Source organism: Piliocolobus tephrosceles, chromosome X (assembly GCF_002776525.5).
Source record: "Piliocolobus tephrosceles isolate RC106 chromosome X, ASM277652v3, whole genome shotgun sequence".
Lineage (NCBI taxonomy): Eukaryota > Metazoa > Chordata > Mammalia > Primates > Cercopithecidae > Piliocolobus > Piliocolobus tephrosceles.
The window spans coordinates 94,756,045-94,781,000 of record NC_045455.1 but is presented as its reverse complement, the minus strand read 5'-3'; the positions used below and the strand labels follow the sequence as shown (position 1 = coordinate 94,781,000).

Below are 24,956 nucleotides of genomic sequence, written 5' to 3'. Positions count from 1 at the left end.
TGTTGCCTCTCCATTCTGCTGATTGTTTTCTTTGCTGTGTAGAAGCATGTAAATTTCATAGAGTCCCATTTGTCTATTTTGGTTTCTTGTGCTTTTGAGGTCTTAGCCATAAAATCTTTGCCTAGACCAATGTTCTAAAGTGTGTCCCCTATGTTTTCTTCTAGAAGTTTTATAGTTTCAGGCCATATGCTTAAGTCTAATCCATCTTGAGTTGACTTTTGCATATGGTGAGCGATAGGGGTCCTGTTTCATTCTTCTGCATATGGGTATCTAATATTTCTAGCACCATTTATTGAAGAGGTGTCCTTTCCCCAATGTATGGTCTTGGCAGCTCTGTCAAAAATCAGTTGGCTATAGATACGTGGTTTAATTTCTGAGTTCTCTATTCTGTTCCATTGGTCTATGTGTCTGTTGCAATACCAATACCATACTGTTTTGGTTACTATAGCCTTGTAGCATCAGTTGAACTCAGGTAGTGTGATGCCTCCACCCTCGTTCTATTTGCTCAGGATTGCTTTGGCCATTCAGGCTGTTTTTTGGTTCCATAGAAATTTCAGGACTTTTTTTTTTTTCTGTGAAAAATGACATTAGTATTGATAGGGATTGTACTGGATATATACGTTATTTTGGGTATAATCATTTTAACTGTGATTATACTTTTGATCTGTGAGGATGGGATGTCTTTCCATTTGTTGGTGTCTTCAATTTCTTTTCTCAGAGTTTTGTAGTCTTCCTTGTAGACACCTTTCACCTCCTTGGTTAAATTTATTACTAGGTAGTTCTTTTTTTTGTAGGTATTGTAAATGGGATTGCCTTCTCGATTTCTTTTTCAGCTAGTTCATTACTGGTGTATGGAAATGCTACTGATTTTTGTATGTTGATTTTGTATGCTGCAACTTTACTGAATTTATACGATCTAAAAGTTTTTTCATAGAGTCTTTAGGTTTCTCTAAGTGTAAGATCATGTCATCTATAAAGAGGGACAATTTGATTTCCTCTTTTCCAATTTAGATGCTTTTTCTTTCTTTTTCTTGCCTGATTGTCCTAGTTAGGACTTCTAGTACTATGTTAAATAGCAGTGGTGGAAGTGGGCATGCTTATCTTATTCCTGATCTTAGAGGAAAGGCTTTCAGCTTTTCCACATTCAGTATGATGTTAACCGTGGGTTTATCATATATAACCTTTACCATGATGAGGTATGTTCCTTTATGCCTAGTTTGTTGAGAGTTTTTATCACGAAGATGTTGAATTTTTTAAAATGCTTTTTCTGCAGCTATTGAGATGATCATATAATATTTCTCCTTCAGTCTGTTGATGTGAGGTATTATGTTTATTGATTTGCAGGTGTTGAATCTTCCTTGAATCTCCAGGATAAATCCCACTTGATCATGGTGTAATATTTTTTTGATGTACTATTGGGTTCTATTACTATATTTTGTTGAGGATTTTTGTGTCTATATTCATCTGGGATACTGGCTTGTAATTTTCTTTATTTCTTACATTATTGTCTGGTTTTGGTGTCAGGATAATGCTAGCCTCATAGAATGAATTAGGGAGAATTCTCTCCACTTCAAACTTCTGGAATAATTTAAAGATAATTGGTATGATTATTCTTTTTAAGTTTGGTAGAATTCAGCGGTAAAGTCATCTGGTCCTGGACTTCAGTTGTAATGTCTCCTTTATTTCTGATTTATTTTTGTCTATTGTCTTTTTTCTTGGTTAGCCTAGCTAGTAGTTTATTAGTTTTGCCTGTTTTCAAAAAGCCAATTTTTCATTGATCCATTGATTTTTTTTTTTTTATTCTGCATTTTGTTTAGTTCTGTCTGCTCTTTATTATTTCTTTCCTTCTACTCATTTTGGGACTGGTTTGTTCTTGCTTTTCTAGTTTCTTAAGGTGCACTGTTAGATTATTTATTTGAACTCTTCCTACTTTCTATATGTAGACTTTTATTGCTATAAACTTCACTCTTAGCACTATTTTTGCTGTATTCCATAGATTTTGGTATATGTTGTGCTTTGATTTTCCATTGTTTCAAGAAATTTTTTGACTTCCTCTTTAATTTCATCCCTGACCTAATGATCATTCAGGAGCATATTTAAATTCTCTGTATTTTTAGTTTCCAAAGTTTCTCCTGTAATTGATTTCTAGTTTTATTCCGTTATGAACTGAGAAGATATCTGACATTTCAATTTTTCAAAAATAGTTGAGACTTGTTTTCTGTCCAAACATAACCACATGGAACTGGAGAATGTTCCATGTGATGATGAGAAGAATGCATATTCTTTAGCTGCTGGATGCTATGTTCTGCAAACGTCTCTTAAGTCCATTGGTCTAAAGTGCAGTTTAAATACAATGTTTCTTTGTTAATTTTCTATGTAGATGATCTATCTAATGTTGGTGTATCCAGCTATTACTGTATTCGTGTCTATCTCTCTTTTTAGATGTAATAAGATCTGCTTCATACATCAGGTGCTCCAGTGTTGGGTCCATATATGTTTAGAATCATTGTTTAGTGAACTGATCGCTTTATATATAACAACCTTGTTTCTTTGTACTGTTTTTGACTTAAAATCTGCTTTATCTGATATAAGCACAGCTAGTCCTGCTTATTTTTGGTTTTTTGGTTTCCTTGTGCATGGAGTATCTTTTTTTCCATCCCTTTACTTTCAGTCTGTATGTCTTTACAAGTGAGATGAGTTTCTTGTAGGCAGCATATAGGTGGATCAAGTTTTTTTACTTTAAATCTGTTCAGGCAGTCTTTATCTTCTAAGAGGAAAGTGTAATCCATTTAACATTCAAGGTTGTTGACATGCGAGGGCTTATTCCTATCATTTTATTAATTTATTTCTGGTTGTCTTGTATATTCTTTGTTTCTTTCTTTCTCTCTTATTGTTTATCATTATGGTTTGGTGGTTTTCTGTGTTTGCTTTACCAGTGGATTTTATACATTAGTGTATTTCCATAATGGTAGATTTCATCCTTTTGCTTATGCTAAAGGATGCGTAGGACTCCTTTAAGTATTTCTTGTAGGGCTGGTCTAGAGGTGATGAATTTCCTCAGCTTCTACTTGTCTCAAGGGGAGTCTTGATTTCTCTTTCATTTATGAAGAATAATTTTGCTGGGTATAGAATCTTTTGCTGGCAGTTTTTTTTTTCTTTCAATACTTTGAATATATCACCCCATTCTCTCCTGGAATATAAGATTTCTGCTGAGAATATGCTGTTAGTCTGATGAAGTTTCCCTTATAAGTGACTAGTCACTTTTGTCTTGCTATTTTTAGAATTTTCTCTTTGACTTGTGACTTCTGACAGTTTGACAATAACGTGCCACAAAGAAGACTTTTTTGAATTTAATCTGTTTGGGAATCTCTAAGCTTCTTGTATCTGGATGTGTAAATCTCCTGCTAGACTTGGGAAGTTTTCATCTATTATTCCATGAAATAGGTTTTCTATCGCTTTTGTCTTCTCTTTGCCTTCTGTGACACTGAAAATATTTCAAAAGCCAGGTGTGGCAGCTCCTGCCTGTAATCCCAGCACTTTGGGAGGCCAAGGCAGGCAGATCATTTCAAGAACAGCCTGGCCAACATGGTAAAACCCTGTCTCTACCAAAAATACAAAAAAAATTAGCCAGGTGTAGTGGCTCATGCCTGTAGGCATAGTAATTGTTTGAACCCGGGAGGCAGAGGTTGCAGTGAGCCGAGATCGCACCACTGCACTCCAGCCTGGGCGACAGAGTGGGACTCTGCCTCGGAAAAAAAGAAAATTAAAAAAAAAATTGGCCACTTATGGTGTCCCTTACGTCATGTAGGGGAAGATGGAGCCAGGCTAAGCAGGCCTTTGCTCAGGATTCCTGGTGGGAACAGCAGTAGCTGTGCTATTCTTAGGGAGGGTGGTGTGGCTTTTAGTGGCAGCAGCCATGAACAGGAGGTTGGAAAGTGCACACTTTGGCCCTAGTCATGGCTATAAGCAGGGTAGCCTTTCCTAAGAGTACTTTTAATTGTGCAGTGGTCCGGCTACTAGAGGCACTTCAGGCTCACACTTCAGCCCTGGTGGCAGCAGACCACAGCAGCCCCAGCTGAGTCTGGGGGAAGTCAATGGGGCTCCAGAGATGTGGAGATGCAGGGGCTGCTGGGTGTCATGGCAGGATGCAGTCTTGTGGGAGCTGGGCTCTCAAAATGGTGCCTTGTGTGGGACTTGGCATGTGTTCCCTTACTGGAGTAATGCTATCACATGGTCTCCAGGCAGTTCCCTATGTTTGTATCAGGGCCGCCTGTATGGGTCAAAAGGGCTCTTCTGTGGCTAGAACTGCAGAATCCATGGTGGGAATATAAACTGCTAGAAGTCACTCACTTAGCCTTTCCCCATACTGGGGAGCCGCTCTTGGCTAATTGATCCCTGTCAAGCAGGCTGCCTCGCTTCCTCTCCTTCCTCACCTTAGGTGTTTCCTGTCACTTCCCTGTTGAATTCCAGCATTCTCTCTAAGGTAATCTATTTGAAGTGAGATTATTGGCTCACTATTTTGGTTCTTATTTGTGGAGGAGGCAAGTACCAAATACCTCTAGTCAGACATCGTGGTTAAATTTTGTCTGTCGATTTTTATGTTTTCTACATTTCCTCAATTTTATAATCAAACCAAAGTTTCAAAATTAGAAAAGGTGTTAATTCTAAGTAGTGGGATTAGCACTAGTTTTCATAACTAGAAAAAAAGTACATAGTATTTTAAAAATTAAGAAGAAGGAAAAAAGAAAAAGACCGACCACCTCAAGAATAATGCAGTACTTCAAATTTCTTATATTTGTTATTTATAGAAGCATCAAGCTAGAAGGTAAACAGACATAAAGAAGGGAAACAGTAAGAAAGAGGCTTTAGGATAAGTGGAACATGTAGAATAAACGGAAAGAAACATGTTTATCACAGTTTCAAACAGGGTAAATAGGAAAAGTTTATTTAACTTAGAGATCCAAACAGGACACAAAAATGTAAAAGACTATAAAAAAATGATAAGCATACAGAATCTTCCTTCCAGCTGCAAAGTGTTGAAGATATACCTATTATCAAGGGGTAGTCACAGACAAACTTCAAGCCTTGTCTGTTTCTCAACTATTTCCTTAAAAAAAAAAAGAATTATAGGTTCCTGGTCATGTTAGGAGTTTCCTTCAACTCATTTTTTTCTAATCCCTATTGTAATTCAGATGATAAAAATATAATTGAAATACATATTATACACCAGAAACTATTCATATCTTCTTTAAATTTCCTTCTCCAATTTTTCAATACATGTTTAATTCCCCAATTTCCAGCAATGATAATATTTTCTCTTTCCACCAGGATTTCTGGGGTCCATAAAAACCAGTAGGTGTATCTGTATCCAAAAATGAAGAATTTTGTGTTGGACATAATAAGGTATTATTGACAGAGGCAGACAAATGCCTAGGCAGATGGGGTGGGTCCCCAGTAAAAACCCCACCTCCAAGACAAAGACAGTTTAAAGCCTGAAAGCCAAGCTACAAGTTAAATCCTTGGATCAGACTGAGAACTTGCCTTCCCGTTTGCACACTTTCTTCTGATTGTTCTCCATCCTTTACCTATTTTACATATACTTACCCTTTCCTACTTGTTTTTTCTACACTGTTGTGCCCACCTTTGAGTGGTGCCTTCACCTTCACCTTTTTTGCATACTCACAAACCAATCAGCACACAGTCCCCATTCTGAGTCCATAAAGGCCCCAGACCCAACCACAAGGCATAACCATCCCCAACCCTGTGTCCCATCTCTGCTGAAAGCAGTTTTCATCACTCATTAAAATTCTTCCCCACCCTCTTCACTCTCCAGTGTCCCTCATATCCTCATTCTTCTTGGACGTAGTACAAGAGCTTGGGAACCGCTGAACGTAGGTACGAGCTATAACACAGCCAAGCTGGGGCACACCAGCATGGCCGAGCAAGGCCTGGGTGGGGTATTGCCAGTTGAGGGTCCCCAGCTTGCAAAGTGACCAAGCAGAAAAACCCTGCATCATTATCTCCTTATCTGAAAAACCCCATCTTCTGATCACCAACCAGCCTGATAGTCAGAATCAAGAACAGCTGTTCAAGAAAAGCTGTTACACTGTTCTAAAATGTTCACTAACTGCTTTCTGTCTTAGCTCCCCATAGAGAAGTTCAGATCCCAAACGACAGGTGACAGAGATTCCGGTTTTAGGTGAGACAAACACTGAACTAATGCACAGAGTAGGTTTCATATCAATACTTCCCGATGGCTGTGAAATGCCATTTACTTACCCAATTCTCTTCTATTATTCCAATGTTATATTTATCATCCTCGCCTAGGTCAATTTGTTGTTTTTGCTCAGCATAAAATTCCTGGAGAGCTGCTAAGGCGTGGGCAGAAAGCTGGGGTGTCTCGTCATCTTCCAAATCACTCATTTCACAAGTTGTTTATAACCTGCAGATCGAGAAATAAACATTCTATGCAGATTTTGTTTCCCCTTTCCATCCAGAAATGATTTTTTTAAAATTTTATTTAACAGCAAGGATCCAAACTGAAGTGAGTTTTATACAAGTAAACCAAAAATGAAATTCTAAGCCCCCCAGCCAAATGAATAAATCCCTCTTCTGGGGCCAAGTAAACCTGAAAAACCAGGCCACGGTGGAAGGACATGTCTCATTATACTCTCCTTCCTCTGGAATTCAGACACAACTGACCAGTATTAATATTAAAACGGAGATCTAAAGAGTGACAAAACAGACTTTGTAACAATAAGATATCAAATTCCAATCTGACTGTAGTATAGCACACACAACAGATAAGAGGCCCCAAAAGAAGTTGAAGTATTTTATCCCCAATATCCCCAAATATATTTTCTGATTTTTTTTTTTTTGAGACAGAGTCTCGCTCTATCACCCAGGCTGGAGTGCAGTGGCCCAATCTTGGCTCACTGTAAGCTCCGCCTCCCGGGTTCACGCCATTCTCCTGCCTCAGCCTCCCGAGTAGCTGGGACTACAGGCGCCCGCCACCACATCCGGCTACTTTTTAGTATTTTTAGTACAGACGGGATTTCACCATGTTAGCCAGGATGGTCTCGATCTGCTGACCTCGTGATCTGCCTGCCTCAGCCTCCCAAAGTGCTGGGATTATAGGTGTGAGCCACTGCACCCGACCTTTTGACATATTTTGAAATGGCCCTAAAAAGTTGTCTCATGTGGAGAAAATCTACATACTATAGAGAAGTCCCTTCTCTTTCCAGGTCTTCTCCGGACCCAGGAGAGATTAAGAGTCTGGCACCTTTTTCGGTCTGATAGAGGCATTTAGCATCGCTTCTCGCTGAAGCCTGCTGCCTGCAGGCTTCATCTACACAATAATAAGAACCTTGGTCTCCAGAACCCCTTATCTTAATGCAGACACTCCTTTCCATTGATTCCAAGATAATAACTTAACTCTTTCAACCAACTGCCTATCAAAAAACTTTTTGACTCTACCTATGACCAGGAAGCCCTCCACTTCCAGTTGTCCTGCCTTTCTGGACCAAACCAATATATACCTTACATGCACCGATTGATGTCTTATGTCTCCCTAAAACATATAAAGCCAATTTCTTCTGAATAGTTTTATTTATATATACATTAAACAAATTATGGCATATAAATCATGTATCATATTTTGGCTAGCTTATATATCCTCAGTGTGAGAAATAGTTGGTCAACGTAAGAGTAGATCATACTGCCCAAAGCAATCTACAGATTCGATACAATTCCTAACCAATTACAAACATCATTTTTCACAGAATTAAAAAAAAATTCTAAAATTCATATGGAACCAAAAAAGAGAATGAATAGCCAAAGCAATCCTAAGCAAAAAGAAGAAAGCCAGAAGCAACCCATTACTTGACTTCAAACTATATCACAAGGTTATAATAACCAAAACAGCATGGTACAGGTTAAAAAATATATATATACATAATGGAATACAATAGAAAACCCAGAAATAAAGCCACACACATACAATCAACTGGTCTTCGACCAAGTCAACAAAAATAAATAATGGGGGGAAAGGATATTCTATTCAATAAATGGTGCTGAGAAAACTAGCTAGCCATTTGCAGAAGAGTAAAACTGGACACCTACCTCTTACCAGATACAAAAATTAACTCAAGACGTATTAAAGACTGAAATGTAATACCTCAAACTGTAAAAACTCTAGGAGAAAATATAAGAAAAACTCTTTTGGACATTGGCTTAGGCAAATAATTTATGACTGAGACCTCAAAAGTAATTGCAACAAAATCAAAAACTGACCAATGGTAAAGCTCTACACAGCAAAAACAACGATCAACAAAGTAAATAGACAACCTACAGAATTGGAAAAAATGTTTGCAAACTATGCATCCAACAAAGGACTAATATACAGAATCTATAAGAAACTTAATTTAATCAACAAGAAAAAAAAGAATTGCATTAAAAAGTGGGCAAAGTACACGATCAAAATAAGGCACACAAGTACCAAGAAACTTGAAAAAATGCTCAGCATCACTAATTATCAGAGAAGTGCAAATTAAAATCACAATGAGAGGCCATCTCACACCAGTCGGAATGGCTATTACTAAAAAGTAAATAAATAGGCCGGGCGCGATGGCTCAGGCCTGTAATCCCAACACTTTGGGAGGCCCAGGCGGGCACATCACGAGGTCAGGAGATCGAAACCATCCTAGCTAACACAGTAAAACCCGTCTCTACTAAAAATACAAAAAAATTAGCCAGGTTGGTGGCGGGCGCCTGTAGTCCCAGCTACTCAGGAGGCTGAGGCAAAAGAATGGTGTGAACCCGGGAGGTAGAGCTTGCAGCGAGCTGATATTGTGCCATTGCTCTCTAGCCTGGGCGACAGAGCAAGACTCTGTCTCAAAAAAAGTCAAAAAACAACAGATGTGGGCAAGGATATGAGAAAAGGGAATGCTTATACACTGCTGGTATGAATGTAAGTTAGTTAATCCTATGGAAAACAAAAAGACCCCTGTACTAGTCTGTTTATTGCAGGACTATTCACAATAGTAAAGCCATGGAATCAACATAAGTGTCCTATCAAAGATGGGCTGGATAAAGAAAATGTGGTACATATACACCATGGATTAGCACACAGCCATAAAAGAGAGTGAAATCATGTCCTTTGCAGCAACATGGATGCAGCTAGAGGCTATTATCCTTCGTGAAATAAAAGAGAAACAGAAAACCAAATACCACATGCTCTCACTTGTAGACGGGAGCTAAACAATGGGTACAGGTGGACATAAAGACAGAAATAATAGATACTGGGGACTCCAAAAGAGGAGCGGGAAAGAGTGGGGGAAGGATTGAAAAAACTACCTATCAGATACTATGTTCAATATTGGGTGATGGGTTCACTAGAAACCCAAACTCCATCATCACCCAATGTACCCATGTGAAAAACCTGCACATGTATGCCCTGAATCTAAAATTAAAAATAAAAATAAAATATTTTTTTAAATTAAAAAATATACATATTCTAAAAAATAAAAATTAAAAAGAATTCACAGACAAAATACATCGAAATAATGGACATACTTAATGCTGATGAGAATGTAGTGATATTGGTATACTCTCTAATTTAGATAACAATTTAAATTGGCATAATCTTTTGGAAAGGATCTGATAATTTGGACATAAATATTTCTACTTTCTACACCAATTCTCATTCCTAAGCTTTCTACTCTGAAATAATCACAGATTCACAGGAAGTTGCAAAAAGAATGGAGGTCCATCCCATGTATCCTTCCACCTATTTTTCCACAATGGTAACAACTTACATAACTACAGTACAATGTCAAACCAGGAAATGAACAGTACAATCCACAGAGCTCGTTCAGTTCAACCGTTTTACACACATTTATTTGCACATGTATGCACATGTGTATAGTTCTATATAATGCTATCACTGTAGATTCATGAAAACACTTCCTTGGATAAGAGACAGAATATACCAGCACCACAGAGATGAGTTGTACTACCTTTTTAAAGTCATTACTATCCTCTCCCACCTCACCCTCCATTCCTAACCCCTGGAGAGCATGAATTTGTTCTCCATTTCAATAATTTTGTCACTTCAAGAATTTTAGATAAATGGAATCATACATTACACAACTTGAGATTGTCATTTTTCACTCAGCATGGTTTAAAATTTACCCAGGATGTTCTGTGTATCAATAATTCATTCTTTTTTATTGCTGAGTAGTAATCCATAGTATGGCCACACTTTACTTAACCATTCACCCACTAAAACATTTGGGCTGTTTCCGATTTTAAGCTATTACAAATAGAGCTGTTGTGAACATTCCTGTACAATGTATAGGAATTTCCATTTTCATTTCTCTGGATAAATGCTCAAGAGTATGATGTTGGATTTTATGGTTAGAGTGTGTTTATTTTGAGGACATCAAAAAATTTATTTCATGATGATAAATTAAAAGAGTTTTATCAAATGAAGAACTGAATCCCTGTACTATGCAGTTTACTGTGACCAGAGAAGTCAGGGTTCTCTTTGCAATCATGTAGTTTGTTTTTGAAATGCCTACTGAAGTGAAATGTGCAAATTTAAAAACATCCTTATTGAGATCTAATTCATATACCATACAATTCATCTATTTAAAGTGTACAATTCAGGTGGAAGGTGGGAGGCTGGGGCAGGAGGATCACTTGAGCCTAGGAGTTTGAGGCCAGCCTGGGCAATACAGTGAGACCTTGTCTCTACAAAAATGTTTTTAAAGATTAGCTGAGTGTGATGGCATGTGCCTGTAGACCCAGCTACATGGGAAGCTGAGGTGGGAGGATCGCTTAAGTCCGGAGGCACAGGATACAGGATACAAGATCATACCACTGTACTCTAGCCTGAGTAATAGAATGAGAACCTGTGTCAAAAAAAATAAAGATAAAAAAATAAAGTGTATAATACAATGACTTTTAGTATATTCAGAGTTGTGCAACCATCACTATAATCAAATTTTAGAACATTTTCAAAACTCCCAAAAGAGTTTTGCTCTTTTTTTTTTTTTTTGGTCATACCTATTAGCGTATGGCACACTTATCTCCCCATCCACACTTAGTCCTAGGCAACCACTAATGTACTTTGTCTGGATGTATTTGGTTACTCTGCACATAACAAAATCCCATCTACAAATGGAATCATACAATATGTAGTCTTTTGTAAATGGTTTAGTTTTGTAAGTAATTGCCAAACATTTTTCTTGAGTGTCTGTACCATTTTGCATTTCCTCTAGCAGTATCTGACAGATCCAGTTCCTTTGCATCCTCACCACGATTTGGTATTTATTTTAGCTGTCTCAATGTGTGTGTAATGCTAGCTTCTGGCAGTGTTAATTTGCATTTCCTGAATGCTTAATGTTGAATGTGTTCTCATATTTCTATCTGCCATCTCTTTTTATCTCTGGTGAAATTTCTGCTCATGTCTCTTGCTATAGCTCAATATATCATTTTCTTTTATGGATCGTGTATTTGGTGCTAAGAAGGATTTGTCAACCACTGAGTCCCAAAGAAGTTTTTTTTTTTTGTTTGAGATGGAGACTCACTCTGTCTCACAGGCTGGAGTGCAGTGGCGGAATCTTGGCTCACTGCAACCTCTGCCTCCCGGGTTCAAGTTAATCTCCTGCCTCAGCCTCCTGAGTAGCTAACAGGCATGTGCCACGAGGACCAGCTAATTTTTGTATTTTTAGTAGAGATGGGGTTTCACCATGTTGGCCAGGCTGGTCTCAAACTCCTGACCTCAGGTGATCTGCCCGCCTTGGCCTCCCAAAGTGCTGGTATTATAAGTGTGAGCCACCATGTTTGGCCCCAAAGACGTTTTATATAAAACTTTTTCTATTATGTGTAGAACTTTACATTTTAATCTGATTCATTTTGAATTAATTAATGTTCACATAAAAGTTTTAGGTCAGGTTCTTTTTTGTTGTTGTTGTTATTGTGTGTGGATGTACAAATTGCTCCAACATTTGTTGAGAAGGCTATTCTTGAAATTGCATTTTCACCTTTGTCAAAAATCAGGGACATTTGTATAGGTCTATTTCTCGGTTCTCTGTTCTGTCCCACTGATCTGGGTCTACTGAAAATACCATTCTTGATGATTGAAGTTGAATATTGAGTCTTAAAATCAGTTGGCATGTGTCTTCATATTTTACTCTTCTTATTCAAAAAATGTTTTAATCTAGTTCCTTTGCCTTTCTCTACAAAGTTTAAAATAAGCTTATGTACAGCTACAAAAAAAAAAATCTTCCTGGGAGTTTGATAAACATTGTGTTAAAACTGTGTATCAATTTAGAGAGGATTGATATCTTTATTTTTGGGGGGCCTTCCAATCCATAAAACATAAAACATGGCACATCTTTCCATTTACTTAGTTCATCTTTGATTTATTTCATCAGTCTTTTTTTTTTTTTTTGAGACAGAGTCTTGCTCTGTTGCCCAGGCTGGAGTGCAGTGGCACGATCTCAGCTCACTGCAAGCTCCACCTACCGGGTTCATGCCATTCTCCTGCCTCAGCCTCCCAAGTAGCTGGGACTGCAGGCACTCCTGCCACGACGCCCAGCTAATTTTTTGTATTTTTAGTAGAGATGGAGTTTCACTGTGTTAGCCAGGATGGTCTCGATCTCCTGACCTCGTGATCTGCCCACCTTGGCCTCCCAAAGTGCTGGGATTATAGACATGAGCCACTGCTCCCGGCCTCATCAGTCTTTTATAATTTTCAACACACAGGTCCCGCACTTGTTTTGTTAGATTTATATCAATTTCATTTCAGGGAGCAGGGAGACTTGGCAATGGTAAATGAACTTTTTCAAATTTGATTCAAAGGGTTAAATGTTAATATATAAAAATACTGATTTTTGTGTTTTGATCTATCCTGTAAAAATGATGAACTCTTACATTATTTCTAGATCCTTTAGAAATTCCTTGGGATTTTATACTTAGAAAATCATCTCTGGCCGGGCGTGGTGGCTCATGCCTGTAATCCCAGCACTTCGGGAGGCTGAGGTGGGCGGATCACCTGAGGTCGGGAGTTCAAGACCAGCCTGACCAACATGGAGAAACCCTATCTCTACTTAAAATACAAAATTGGCTGGACGTGGTGGCACATGCCTGTAATCCCAGCTATTTGGGAGGCTGAGGCAGGAGAATCACTTGAACCCAGGAGGTGGAAGTTGTGGTGAGCTGAGATCGCACCATTGCACTCCAGCCTGGGCAATGAGAGGAAAACTCCATCTCAAAAAAGAAAAGAAAAGAAAATCATCTCTATAATCAGTAATCATTTTATTTATTCCTTTCCAATTTAGATGCTATTTATTTCCTTTTCTTGCCTTATTGCACTGGCTAGGACCTTTTTTTTTTTTTTTTTTTAATTTGAGACAGTCTTTGTCACAAGGCTGGAGTGCAATGGTGTGTTCTTGGCTCACTGCAACCTCCACCTCCCGGGTTCAAGTGATTCTCCCTGCTTCAGCATCCTGAGTAGCTGGGATTATAGGTGCCTGCCACCACAACCACCAACTTTTTTTTTTTTTTTTTTTGCATTTTTAGTAGCGACAGAGTTTCGCCATGTTGGTCAGGCTGGTCTTGAACTCCTACCCTGAAGTGATCCGCCCAACTCAGCCTCCCAAAGTGCTGGATTACAGGCATGAACCATCGTGCCCGGCCAGGACTTCTAGTAAGTTGAATAGGAGTGGTAAGAACAGATATCCTATGCTTGTCCCAGATTTTAAGTGGGAAACCATTCAATCTTTCATCATTAAGTACAATGCAGCCACAACCTTCTGGGCTCAAGTGATCTTTCCACCTCAACCTCCCAAGTAGCTGCGACTACAGGCGTGCATCACCATGCCCAGCTAACATTTTTATTTTTTGTAGAGATGGGGTCCCACTTTGGTGCCCAGGCTGGTCTCAAACTCCTGAGCTCAAGGGTTCTTCCTGCCTCAGCCTCCAAAAGTGCTGGGATTACAGGTGTGAGCCACTGCACCCAGAGTGTAGATGTTCTATATTAAGATGAGGAAGTTCCCTTTATTAGTAGTTTGCCAAGTTTGGTCATGAATGGGTGTTGAATTTTCAAATAACTTTTTGATATCAATTTATACAATCGTGATTTTTCGTTAACCTCATGATATAAATTAAACTGACTGATTTTCTATTAAACCAGTCTCACATTCCTGGAATAGGTTCCACTTAATTGTGGTATATAATTCTTATGTATTTCTAGATCATATTTACTAACATTTTGCTGAGGATTCTGTCACTTATCTTCATGAGGTATATTGGTCTATAGTTGCCACCCAGTCTATGGTATTTTGTTACAGCATCCCTAGCATTTAAGGCCTGAACTTTTTTTTTTTTTTTGTAACAGAGTTTTGCTATTGTCACCCAGGCTGCAGTGCAATGGCTCGATCTCGGCTCACTGCAACCTCTACCTCCTGGGTTCAAGTGATTCTCCAGCCTCAGCCTCCCGAGTAGCTGGGATTACAGGCGCCCACCACCCCACCTGGCTAATTTTTGCATTTTTAGTAGAGATGAAGCTTCACCATGTTGGCCAGGCCAGTCTCAAACTCCTGACCTCCAGTGATTGCCCACCTCGACCTCCCAAAGTGCTGGAATTGCAGGCATGAGCCACCCTGCCTGGCCTGAAAATTTCTTTTATGAGAGGCCTTTAACTGCAAATTCAATGTAATACTTACAGGGCTATTCACATTATCAATTTCGTATTGGATGAGTTCTGGTAGTTTGTAGTTTCAACGAATTGGTCCGCTTCATCTAAGCTGTTAAAATGTGTATGTACAGAGATGTTTATAGCAGTGCCTAATTGTTTCTGACGTCTTTAGGATCTGTGCTGATATCCCCATTTCATTCCTAATGTCAGTAATTTCTATTTTCTCTTTTTTCTTACTAAAGGTTCATTAATTTTATTGATCTCTTTTAAAACATAAGTTTTTGCATCATTGACTTTATTTTCAATTTCGCTCATTTGTGCCTTTCATTTCCTTCCTTCTACTTTCTTTGCGTTTGTTTTGTTTTAAGCTACCTTTTTGATCTGGGAGTTTAGAACACTGTTTTGAGACCATTCTTCTAATTTAAGCTTTTAGTGCTTTAAATTCCCTTTTAGCAACATCCCAGCAAATCTGTATACTTTTTCACCCATTTTCATTCAGTTCAGTGTACTTTTAAATTTCTGTCTGGCTCATGTATTATTTAGAAGTACACTGTTTAATTTCCAAGTGTTTGGAGATTTTCGTTAGGTTTTCTAGCATGTATAATTTCAATACTTTTTTCAAATGCTGAAGTTTGTGTAATGGCTATGGACATGGCCTATGTTGGTGAAATGTTCCATGAATACTTGAAAATAATGTGTATTTTGATGTTGTTGGGTGAAGGGTTACATAAATGTGAATAGATCCTTTCGGTTAATGGTGTTATTAAGTCCCCTGTATCCTTCCTGGTTTCCCATCTAGTAGTTCTATCGATTGCTGAGAGGGAATCGACGTACCCAGCTGTAATTGTGGATTCGGTTTTTACTTCATGCTTCATGTAATTTAAATTGTTCTCATTTGGTATGTACACTCTTAGAATTGTAGTTTGTTCTTGATGAATTCACTCATCATTATGTAATTCTGTTGTTGTTGTTCTGGTGATTACTCTTTTTTTAAAGTTTTTAAACTTATTTGCATATTTAAAAAATCGTGCATTCAGATAATTAAAATCATTTGAACAACAACAAAAAAAATGGCACTCTGATTAAACTGCATTACAGCCTGCAGGACACCTTGGGTCAGCTTGGTTTTACTCCAGATTCCACTGTCATCCCACCCCCACTTCTTCCACCCCACTTCTTCCTTCACCAACATGCAAGTTCCTTCCTTCCCTGCCAGCCAGATAGACAGATGGGAGAGGCAGGCGTGGCCTTCGTTGCCAGTAGTCCTTTGATGTGAAAGGGGCAGCAGGGTCATTTAAACTTGATCCAACCTCTTTGCATCTTACAAGTTAAACAGCTAAAAGAAGTAAATAAAATAAGGCAACAATGCTTGTGGAATGTACAGTGCATAGTGGCGGCGCACGCCTCATTACGATTTGCCTGCTTGCTTCTCCTGTTCAATCATTTCTTTGGAAGACGGTGGATTTTTCTCTTGCAGTCTCTGTCTTCTACAGTTTCGATTTATCGAATTTCCCGATCTCAGCCATATCGGGTTTGTCAGACATGGTTGCGGAGGAAAAGCGGAGCAAGGCGCGCAAGAACGAGCGAAGTCTGGTCTGCGCAGTGGCCACCACCGAGTTGACTTCTTTACTTTTATGTCTACTTTACCTGCTATCAATAAAAGTGCTCATGCTTTTTTAAAAAAGCTTCTATGGTATATATTTTCCCCTTCCTTTCACTTTCAACACACACACACCCCACTAATTTTGAAGTGAGTTTCTTGTGGGCAGCACATAGTTTTCTTCCAAAAAAAAAATCCTGGCCAGGTGCGGTGGGTGGCTCATGCCTGTTATCCCAGCACTATGGGAGGCTGAGGCGGGTGGATCATGAGGTCACGAATTTGAGACCAGCCTGGTCAACATAGTGAACCCCGGTCTCTACTAAAAATACAAAAACTAGCCAGGCATGGTGGAGGGCACCTGTAATCCCAGCTACTCGGAAGGCTGACGCAGGAAAATCGCTTGAACCCAGGAGGCAAAGGTTGCAGTGAGTGAGATCGTGCCATTGCACTCCAGCCCAGGCCACAGTGTGAGACTCCAGCTCAAAAATAAAAATAAAAAATAAATCCTTACTGATAAGCTCTTTTATTGGTGCATTTGGACCTTTTACACTTAATGTTATTATTGATATATTGTGCTTAAGCCTGTTATTTCATTATTTGCTTTCTGTTTTTTCCCTTGATTTTTTTTTTTTTTTTTTTTTGAGATGGAGTTTCACTTTCGCCCAGGCTGGAGTGCAGTGATGCAGTCTTGGCTCACTGCAACCTCCGCCTCCTGATTTCAAACGATTCTCCTGCCTCAGCCTCCCCAGTAGCATTGTTTCCGCACATAAAATCTGCTGTAATTCTTATTTTTCTTCATGTCTTTCTTTTCTATGGTTTTTAAGGTTTTTCTCTCTATTACTGGTTTTGGGTATTCGATTATTATGTGCCTTGGTGTGGTTTTTTACATATTTCTTGTACTTTGTGTTTATCGAGCTTCTTGATCTGTGGGTTTATAGTTTTTCACCAAAATTGGAAAAACTCTGCCCATTATTTCCTAAGTAATCTTCTGCCGCCCTTCCCTTTCAGGGACTCCAATTACACACATATTTAGCAGCTTCACATTGTACCACAGCTCTTTGATGCTTTCTTCATTTTAAACTTCTTTCTCTTTGTATTTCATTTGTGATGGCTTCTATTTCTAGTGTTCAATTTTACTAATCTTCTATTCTTCTGTGTCTAATCTATTAATCTCCTACAGTGTAATTTTCACCACAGACATTTCATCTCAGACATCTCCAAAAGTTACATGAGTTTTTATTTGCATATTTCCAGTTAACATGTTCAATCTTCCCTGTAGCTTTTTGAAAGCATAGAATGTAAATTTATTTTAGCATCCTTGTTCACTACTTCTAACATATACCTATTCTGGGTCAGTTTCAGTGGACTGATTTTCCCATTATGGATTGTATTTTCTTGCTTTTTTACATGTCTGATAGTTTTTTTTATTGAATGCCAGACATTGTGAATTTTAACTTATATGCTGTATATTTCTATATTCCTATATAATTATTCTTGATTTGCACTGAGACACAGTTTAGTTACTTGGAAACAATTTGATCCTTTCAGATCTCATTTTTAAGACTGTTAGACAAGAGCAGAGTAGCACTTAGTCTAGACTGATTACACCCCATTACTGAGGCAAAACCCTTTGAAGTACTCTATCCAATGCCCCATAAATTATGAGGTTTTCCAGTCCAGCTGGTAGAAAAAGACACTATTCTTGGTCTTGAATGAGTCAGGTACTGTTCCTTCAAATCTTTTCAGATGTTTATTTCCCTATCTTCCAGTAGTCTGGAGTTCTTTCTCTCTTCTCTCTGGTACTCAGCCTTGCACTCTAGCCATCTTGGCCTACCCAGATTCTCAGCTATTAGTGTATTTTATGTGTGGCACAAGACAATTCTTCTTCCAGTGTGGCCCAGGGAAGCCAAAAGACTGGACACCTTAATCTTTTGAAGGGTCTATTGGAAGGCTAAGCTGGTAAATAGTGGTTAATTTCAGCGAATTTCAGCTCTCTGATCAGCAGCAGCTACCCATTCTCACCCTCCAGCCCCCTGACAAGCAGCTATGCATGCACTCTTGTTTTAAATCTTAATTTATAAAGGTGACAGAGAGGACATGGAGAGATCAATGCCACTGAAAAAGTTTAATGTTACAATTCTCCCCAGAAATGAGGGTCATGGCATGCCACAGGGGGCCACGTGAAACTCTGTCAGGAGCAGAGAGCACAAAGCAGATAGAGGACCTGAGACTATGCCTTTATTGCTAAGTAGGTAAGTGGGAAGGATCTAGGTAGGGACATCCCCTATAGGGCATAAGCAAAAACAGGCATTCTGTGGTTGTCACCAGGAAGTCTGTGATATGAGGTCTGTGCACCCACAAGAGAGGGCTTAAAAGGATGATGTAAACAACTTTAGCCTTTAGTTTATCCCTGTAATTAATACATGCCAAATAGGCAAACACAAAATCTAAGTAAACACAGAATAGTTCCAGGAGCAGCTTGGCTATGCACACATTGAGGAAACACCTTGCATAAAACTTACAGGAAATACCGTCTTTCAAACATTGGAATAATCTGTTCCCACTACCTTTCCTGCTTCTGATAAGAAAGCCAAAGACACAGGTGGCAGTCATTGTTGCAAGCCCCTCTCCCTCTGGCTAAAGTGACTTTCGGCAGATTTAAAGGGCCAGCACCTTTCCTCCATGCTTTTACTTTTCTTTTTTACCCTTTCGTGAAGCCAGACATCTAAGGACTGAGACATTCAAACACAATGGCTTCCAGAGTTATCACATTATTCAAATGCCTAATTTTCAACATAAAAATTACAAGGCACACAAAGAAACAGGAAAGTACAGCCCATTCAAAGGAAAAAAATAAATCAAGAGAAACCATCCCTGAGAAAGACTAGATAGTTGGCCTCATAGACAAAGACTTTAAAATAACTATCTTAAAGATTCTCAGATAACCAAAGAAAGGTGTAGAGTAAGTGAGGAAAATGACATATGAACAAAATGGAAATATAAATAGAGACAGAAAACAAAAGGAAACTAGAAATTCTGGAACTGAAAGGTACAACAATGAAATGAAAAACTCACTAGAGGAATTAAAAGCAGTTTTAAGCAGGCAAAAGGGAATCAGCAAGCATGAATATAGGAAAATGAAATACACACATACAATGGAATATGATTCCCTTGGAAAAGAAGGAAATTCTGATACATGCTACAATATAGATAAACCTTCAGGACATTATGCTAAATGAAATAAGCCAGTCATTTAAAAAAATACTGCATAACTCCATTTATATGAAGTACCTAGAGTTGTCAAAATCACAGAGACAGAAAGTAGAATTGTGGTTGCTAGGGGTTGGGGGGAGGGGAGAATAGGTTTGAATGGGTATAGTGTTCAGTTTTATAAGATGAATAGTGATGGATTATCTACTTTTAAGGTTTTTATACTTAGAACTAAAAACAATTTCAGTCAACATGGGGTTGTCTATAGAAGTCCCACCAAAGAATGGTATGAATGCTTGAAATGAATAGTTCTAGTTTACTGCAATAAGCACAAAGAACCCATTTTGAGGAAAGCATACCAGGACCCAACAGGCTGGAATATTTCCAAGTAAAAATTCCAAAGATTAGCTTGTGCGCATGCTAAACTGAGAAAACATGGCAAAATGATCTTCAAACAACTAAAAGGTTTCAATTTGGCATTTCAGAATTGTGAGTACATTCACGAAAAAAATCAGGGAACTATTAAAAGCCAATGTTGCCCGGCAAAATTGAAGAGTACAAGTTCCTAACAAAGGCTGCACCACAATACTGCCTAGAACTGAAAGAAAAATAAAAGTGCGTTTGTGTGTATGAGTGTGTCCATATACATATGCAGACACATACATACACACATATGCATATATATTTATCTTTGACATAGAAATATTTTTTTTTTTTGAGACAGGGTTTCACCCTGTTGCCCAGGCTGGACACTGCAGCCTCAAATTCCCCAGCTCAAGCAATTCTCCCACATCAGCCTCCTGAGTACCTGGGACTACAGGTGCACACCACCAGGCCCAGCTAATTTTTGTAGAGACAGGGGTCTCCTCATGTTGCCCAGGCTGGTCCTGAACTCCTGGACTCAAGTGATCCACCCACCTTGTTCTCCCAAAGTGCTAGGATTACAAGCATGAGCCATCATGCCCAGCCAATTCCATTTTTATCAGCACTTTCCACAGCTGCACCACTGAAGAAGGGCTTTTATTATTATTTTTTTTTTTGAGATGGAGTCTCACGCTGTCACCCAGGCTGGAGTGCAGTGGTGCCATGCCATTCTCCTGCCTCAGCCTCCCCAGCAGCTGGGACTACACGTGCCGCTACCATGCCTGGCCAATTGTTTGTATTTTTAGTAGAGACGGGGTTTCACCATGTTAGCCAGGATGGTCTCGATCTCCTGACCTCGTGATCCACCCACCTCGGCCTCCCAAAGTGCTGGGATTATAGGCGCGAGCCACCCGGCCAGGCCATCGCAGAAGGGCTTTTAAATTACAGCCTGTAACTTGTTAATCACTTAGAAATAAAACATGAAAACCAAAAAGGAATCAGTTGACTTTAAGCGCAAAACAAGGAATTCCAAAGAGCAATTTAATAAAATTGTCTACTTTCATAGCTGTAAAAGGCAATTAAGCTCCAATCTATGTAAGAATTTGATCCCAGGCCGGGCACGGTGGCTCAAACCTGTAATCCCAGCACTTTGGGAGGCCGAGACGGGCGGATCACGAGGTCAGGAGATCGAGACCATCCTGGCTAACACGGTGAAACCCCGTCTCTACTAAAAAATACAAAAATCTAGCCGGGCGAGGTGGCGGCGCCTGTAGACCCAGCTACTCCGGAGGCTGAGGCAGGAGAATGGCGTAAACCCGGGAAGTGGAGCTTGCAGTGAGCTGAGATCCGGCCACTGCACTCCAGCCCCGGCAACAGAGTGAGAATCCGTCTCAAAAAAAAAAAAAAAAAAGAATTTGATCCCAAAATAAAAGTTTGAAGTGTATCAAATCCATTCCTTTGATAATCATTTTCTACCATGTAGGAAGCACTGTTCTAGGTGGTAAGTCTCAAAGTCCTTATTCTCTTTGAGCTTACATTCTAGAGAGGAAGACAGACTAAAACAATACGTATGAAATGTTAGATAACAGTAAGATTAACAGAGGAACACATGGAGAGCACAGGGGGCTGCAATTTTAAGAGTCGTAGAATGTTTCCTACATTGTTAAAGTGAGTTCAAAAGTGCATCACTTCTAATGAGGAAAACTGAAATCGGTTAGCAAGATAAACATCAAAGATTAAATGAAATGGCCGGGAGCAGTGGCTCACACCTATAATCAAAGCACTTTGGGAGGCTGAGGCGGGCACATCACCTGAGGTAAAGAATTCAGTATCAGCCTGGCCAACATGGTGAAACCCATCTCTACCAAAAATACAAAAACTAGTGAGGCGTGGTGGCGGGCGCCTATAGTCCCAGCTACTCAGGAGGCTGAGGCAGGAGAATGGCTTGAACCCCGGAGATGGAGGCTGCAGGCAGCTGAGATCTCGCCATTGCACTCCAGCCTGAGTGACAAGAAACTTCATTTCAAAAAAAAATTAAATTAACCTATTTTTAACATTTTTAAAATCACTATTTTATTATATCTTTATTATTTTTAAAATTTCTAAGGGGGGTTATGATCCAAAAGAGTTGGGAAGTACTGTGTTATATTATTATTATCTTTAAATTTTTTCTGGCTACTCTGGGCACACTATCTATGGGGGTGGTCCTGCACCACAAGTGGCAGTAAAAAATTTTTTTCTTTACATTTTAAAATTTGTACCTACGGATTATATTGAAATTATATTATTATGGAACTGACCTTGGACCTTATGTGGCTCAGACTCTAGATCAGCAGTTCTCACAGAACGAGGAGCCCTTTTGTCGCTAAGGGGAACATCTGGCAATGCCTGGAGACATTTTTGGTTGCCATAAATGGGAAGCAGGGTGCTACTGGCATCGGTGGGTAGAGGCTGCCGAACTGAAAATTCACAAGACAGCCCTCCACAACAAAGAAGTATCCCACCCTACAAGCTGCAGCTGAAAAATTCTAGGTTAGGCAGACACACACATGGCGAACACCAGCGGTGAGGTGGAGGCCCTCTACAGAGAAGCACCAGAGTGGAGGGACTGAGTGGGGAGAGGAGTGAAAGAGCAGGTGGCGTTTCAACTCGCCTGAAGGAAAGGTAAGGCTGAAGAGTGAGGATTTCAGAAGGATGGAACAGCCTGACCAAAGGGTCGGACACGTTGGCTTGCAGCGTAAGCCGCCTTCTCATGGGCTGTGGTTAGTCTCTTTTTGTATAAAATTACTCAATTTCCATGTTATCAAATTTACTTAGGGCAAAACCACCATACTATAATTTCCACATTCATTCTTGTGTGAAATTAGGTTAAAACAGTGTGACCCAGCGGAAAGAGCATTAACCTAGGAGCCATCCCAGACTCCAGTAAACCGCAGGAGAGCGAGACTCCCTCTACGAATGGGTAAGGCCTAGATATTCTCCAAGTACTTTTTATAGATTCTACCCTTAATCCAATTTACGTCCAGCAAAGGGCCAAAGGTTTTCATTTTCTTTTCATCTTTGAGTCCCCCTGCCTCAAACAGTTCCTTCCTTCCTGCTTTCCAGAATTCTACTTATGCTGTTTTTAAATGAACTTTAAAAAGGAGGTAACGCTTACAGTGAAATGCAGGTCGTAGGTGTGCAGTGCGACGTGGTGACGGACACCGCGTGTAATCACAACCCCATCAGGAAGGCCTTCCGGTTAGCCACGTGGCCCCTCCGGGCTCGTCCCCGCGCTGCTTCTGCACCTCCGAAGCTACTGGCTTCCGAGTCAAGGCAGCAGCCGTGAAGCCGTTTCGCAGTAAAGCCGCCCTCGTCCTAGTCTATTCCACCTCGCAGCCCCCGCTCCCGGCAGGGGACCCGCCTCAGAAGCCCCGGCGACAGGCGCCGCGGGTGCCCGCCCTCCAGCAGCGGACAGTCAAGCCTGGTCGGGTATTTAGCAAACTCCATCCGCGAACTTCTGAGAGCAAAGATGGAAAGGACCGCAGGCCGAGTCCTGTTTCTACTCGGAAGGAAGGCCTCCACGCGCTGCCGCAGCCTAGGGGTTCACGTTCCCCTCAGCACCAAGGCTGCCTGAGGCCCGGAAGCCAACGTGCGCGGCCCAGGACGCGGCTCCTTCCAGCGACCTGGACACGAGGCCCGACCGCGCCCAACCAGCAACCGGGACCCATTCTCAGGCCAGCGCCAGCGCCTTCCCTCAGGCATCCGCCAGCCACCGCTAACTAAACTCTTCCACCACTACCGCCCTGGAAAAACGGTGAGAAACAAACACACGAAAGGCACCTAACCCAGTCCAAAACCCCTCGGCCGCGCGCAGCCAACCCCACAGCTGCGCCTGAACCCGCCACTCACCAGCCGCGCGTGCGCAGTCGCCCAGACTCGCCGTGAGCAGTGGGAGGGGCTGACCAGAGTCGCGCTCGCGCAGGCGCAGACCCTCCCGCCTAGGCGCTTGCGCAAGACAGGCCATCTCCCGGCAGCGTCTCACTCTCGCGTTTACAATCGTGGGGATTGTCTCCAGCTTGGAGTCGTTCTTTCACTTGTCTCATCAGCTGCCTCCAAGAATGGTGGCAAGAGATATTTAAGGCCCTCACAGGGCGTGGTGGCTCACACCTGTAATCCCAACACTTTGGGAGGCCGAGGCGGGCGGATCACCTGAGGCCAGGATTTCGAGACCAGCCTCACCAACGTGGTGAAACCTCCTCTCTACTAAAAATACAAAACAGCTGGGCGTGGTGGCCTGCACCTGTAATCCCAGCTACCCAGGAGGCTGAGGCGGGAGACTCGCTGGAGCCCGGGAGCTGAGCCGAGATCACACCACAGCTACTCCAGCCTGGGTGACAGAGCAAGGCTCCGCCTAAAAAAAAAAAAAAAGAAATTAAGATCCTAATTTAAACTGTTTAATTAACAGTTAAACCCACTGTTTTGCACTGAGTCAAAGTGCAAAGTAGGTTTTCAAAGTCAAGGCTTCATTGGTCGATTGCTCAGTCTTTTAATCAAATCGTTGACTTTAAATGTTGACATCAAATTGAGGCTTTGGTAAAATTTAAGGGATTGGCGGTGTGGGGAGGGGAACCTTTAAAACTCGTTAGTTTTTCAGGGTCTTCAGAGTTGAGTGCGTTGATCAATATATATATTTAGACATCTAGCACCATAAGTACGTACGATTTTCGTCAACACCTTAATTATCTGGCACATACAGGCACTGATTATTAAAAGGTTCCCTTACGTTTTAGCAGTTACCAAATTATAAGTGATACAAAGTATTTGTTTGAACTCAATCTATATTATGCTCCTACCTCCCTTTCCTCCATTTTCTTTACCAATTTCATGATCGTGCTAAATTTTATATATTCTGCTGAGCAATGTGAAAATCCTTTCTGGTATAAGGTAAGGATATAAACTGTTCAGCTGGCAAATGATGCTATTCAGTAAGTAGTTCATGAAACAGTAGGTTTATAACTTTGGAGGTACTGTAATTTCCATTTTAAGAACTATTTCCTGTTTATAATAACCCATGCTACATTTTGACTTTGTTTTGAA

At 40.3% G+C, this 24,956-nt stretch overlaps 1 protein-coding gene and 1 pseudogene across 6 annotated transcripts in view; both read right to left on the bottom strand.

The window, feature by feature from the left end:
• EEF1AKMT1 (EEF1A lysine methyltransferase 1) overlaps positions 1-23,892 on the bottom strand; it is a 50,150-nt gene extending 26,258 nt beyond the window's left edge. For 4 of the 6 annotated variants that reach the window (XR_002726066.3, XR_003309413.2, XM_023190659.2 and 1 more), the window contains exons 1-2: positions 23,035-23,786; positions 6,280-6,442 (exon numbers count right to left, since the gene is read on the bottom strand). Coding sequence is in view for 2 of the 6 variants with exons in the window: in XM_023190659.2 (XP_023046427.1) it covers positions 6,280-6,423 (144 nt within the window). In the remaining 4 variants the exon portion in view is untranslated. Of the gene's footprint in view, positions 1-6,279; positions 6,443-23,034 lie in introns of those variants that run through there. The other 2 variants (XR_003309414.2, XR_003309415.2) reach the window with 2 other exon arrangements.
• Positions 16,003-16,497, bottom strand: LOC111525321 (annotated as a pseudogene).
• Positions 23,893-24,956: the final 1,064 nt, after the last annotated feature.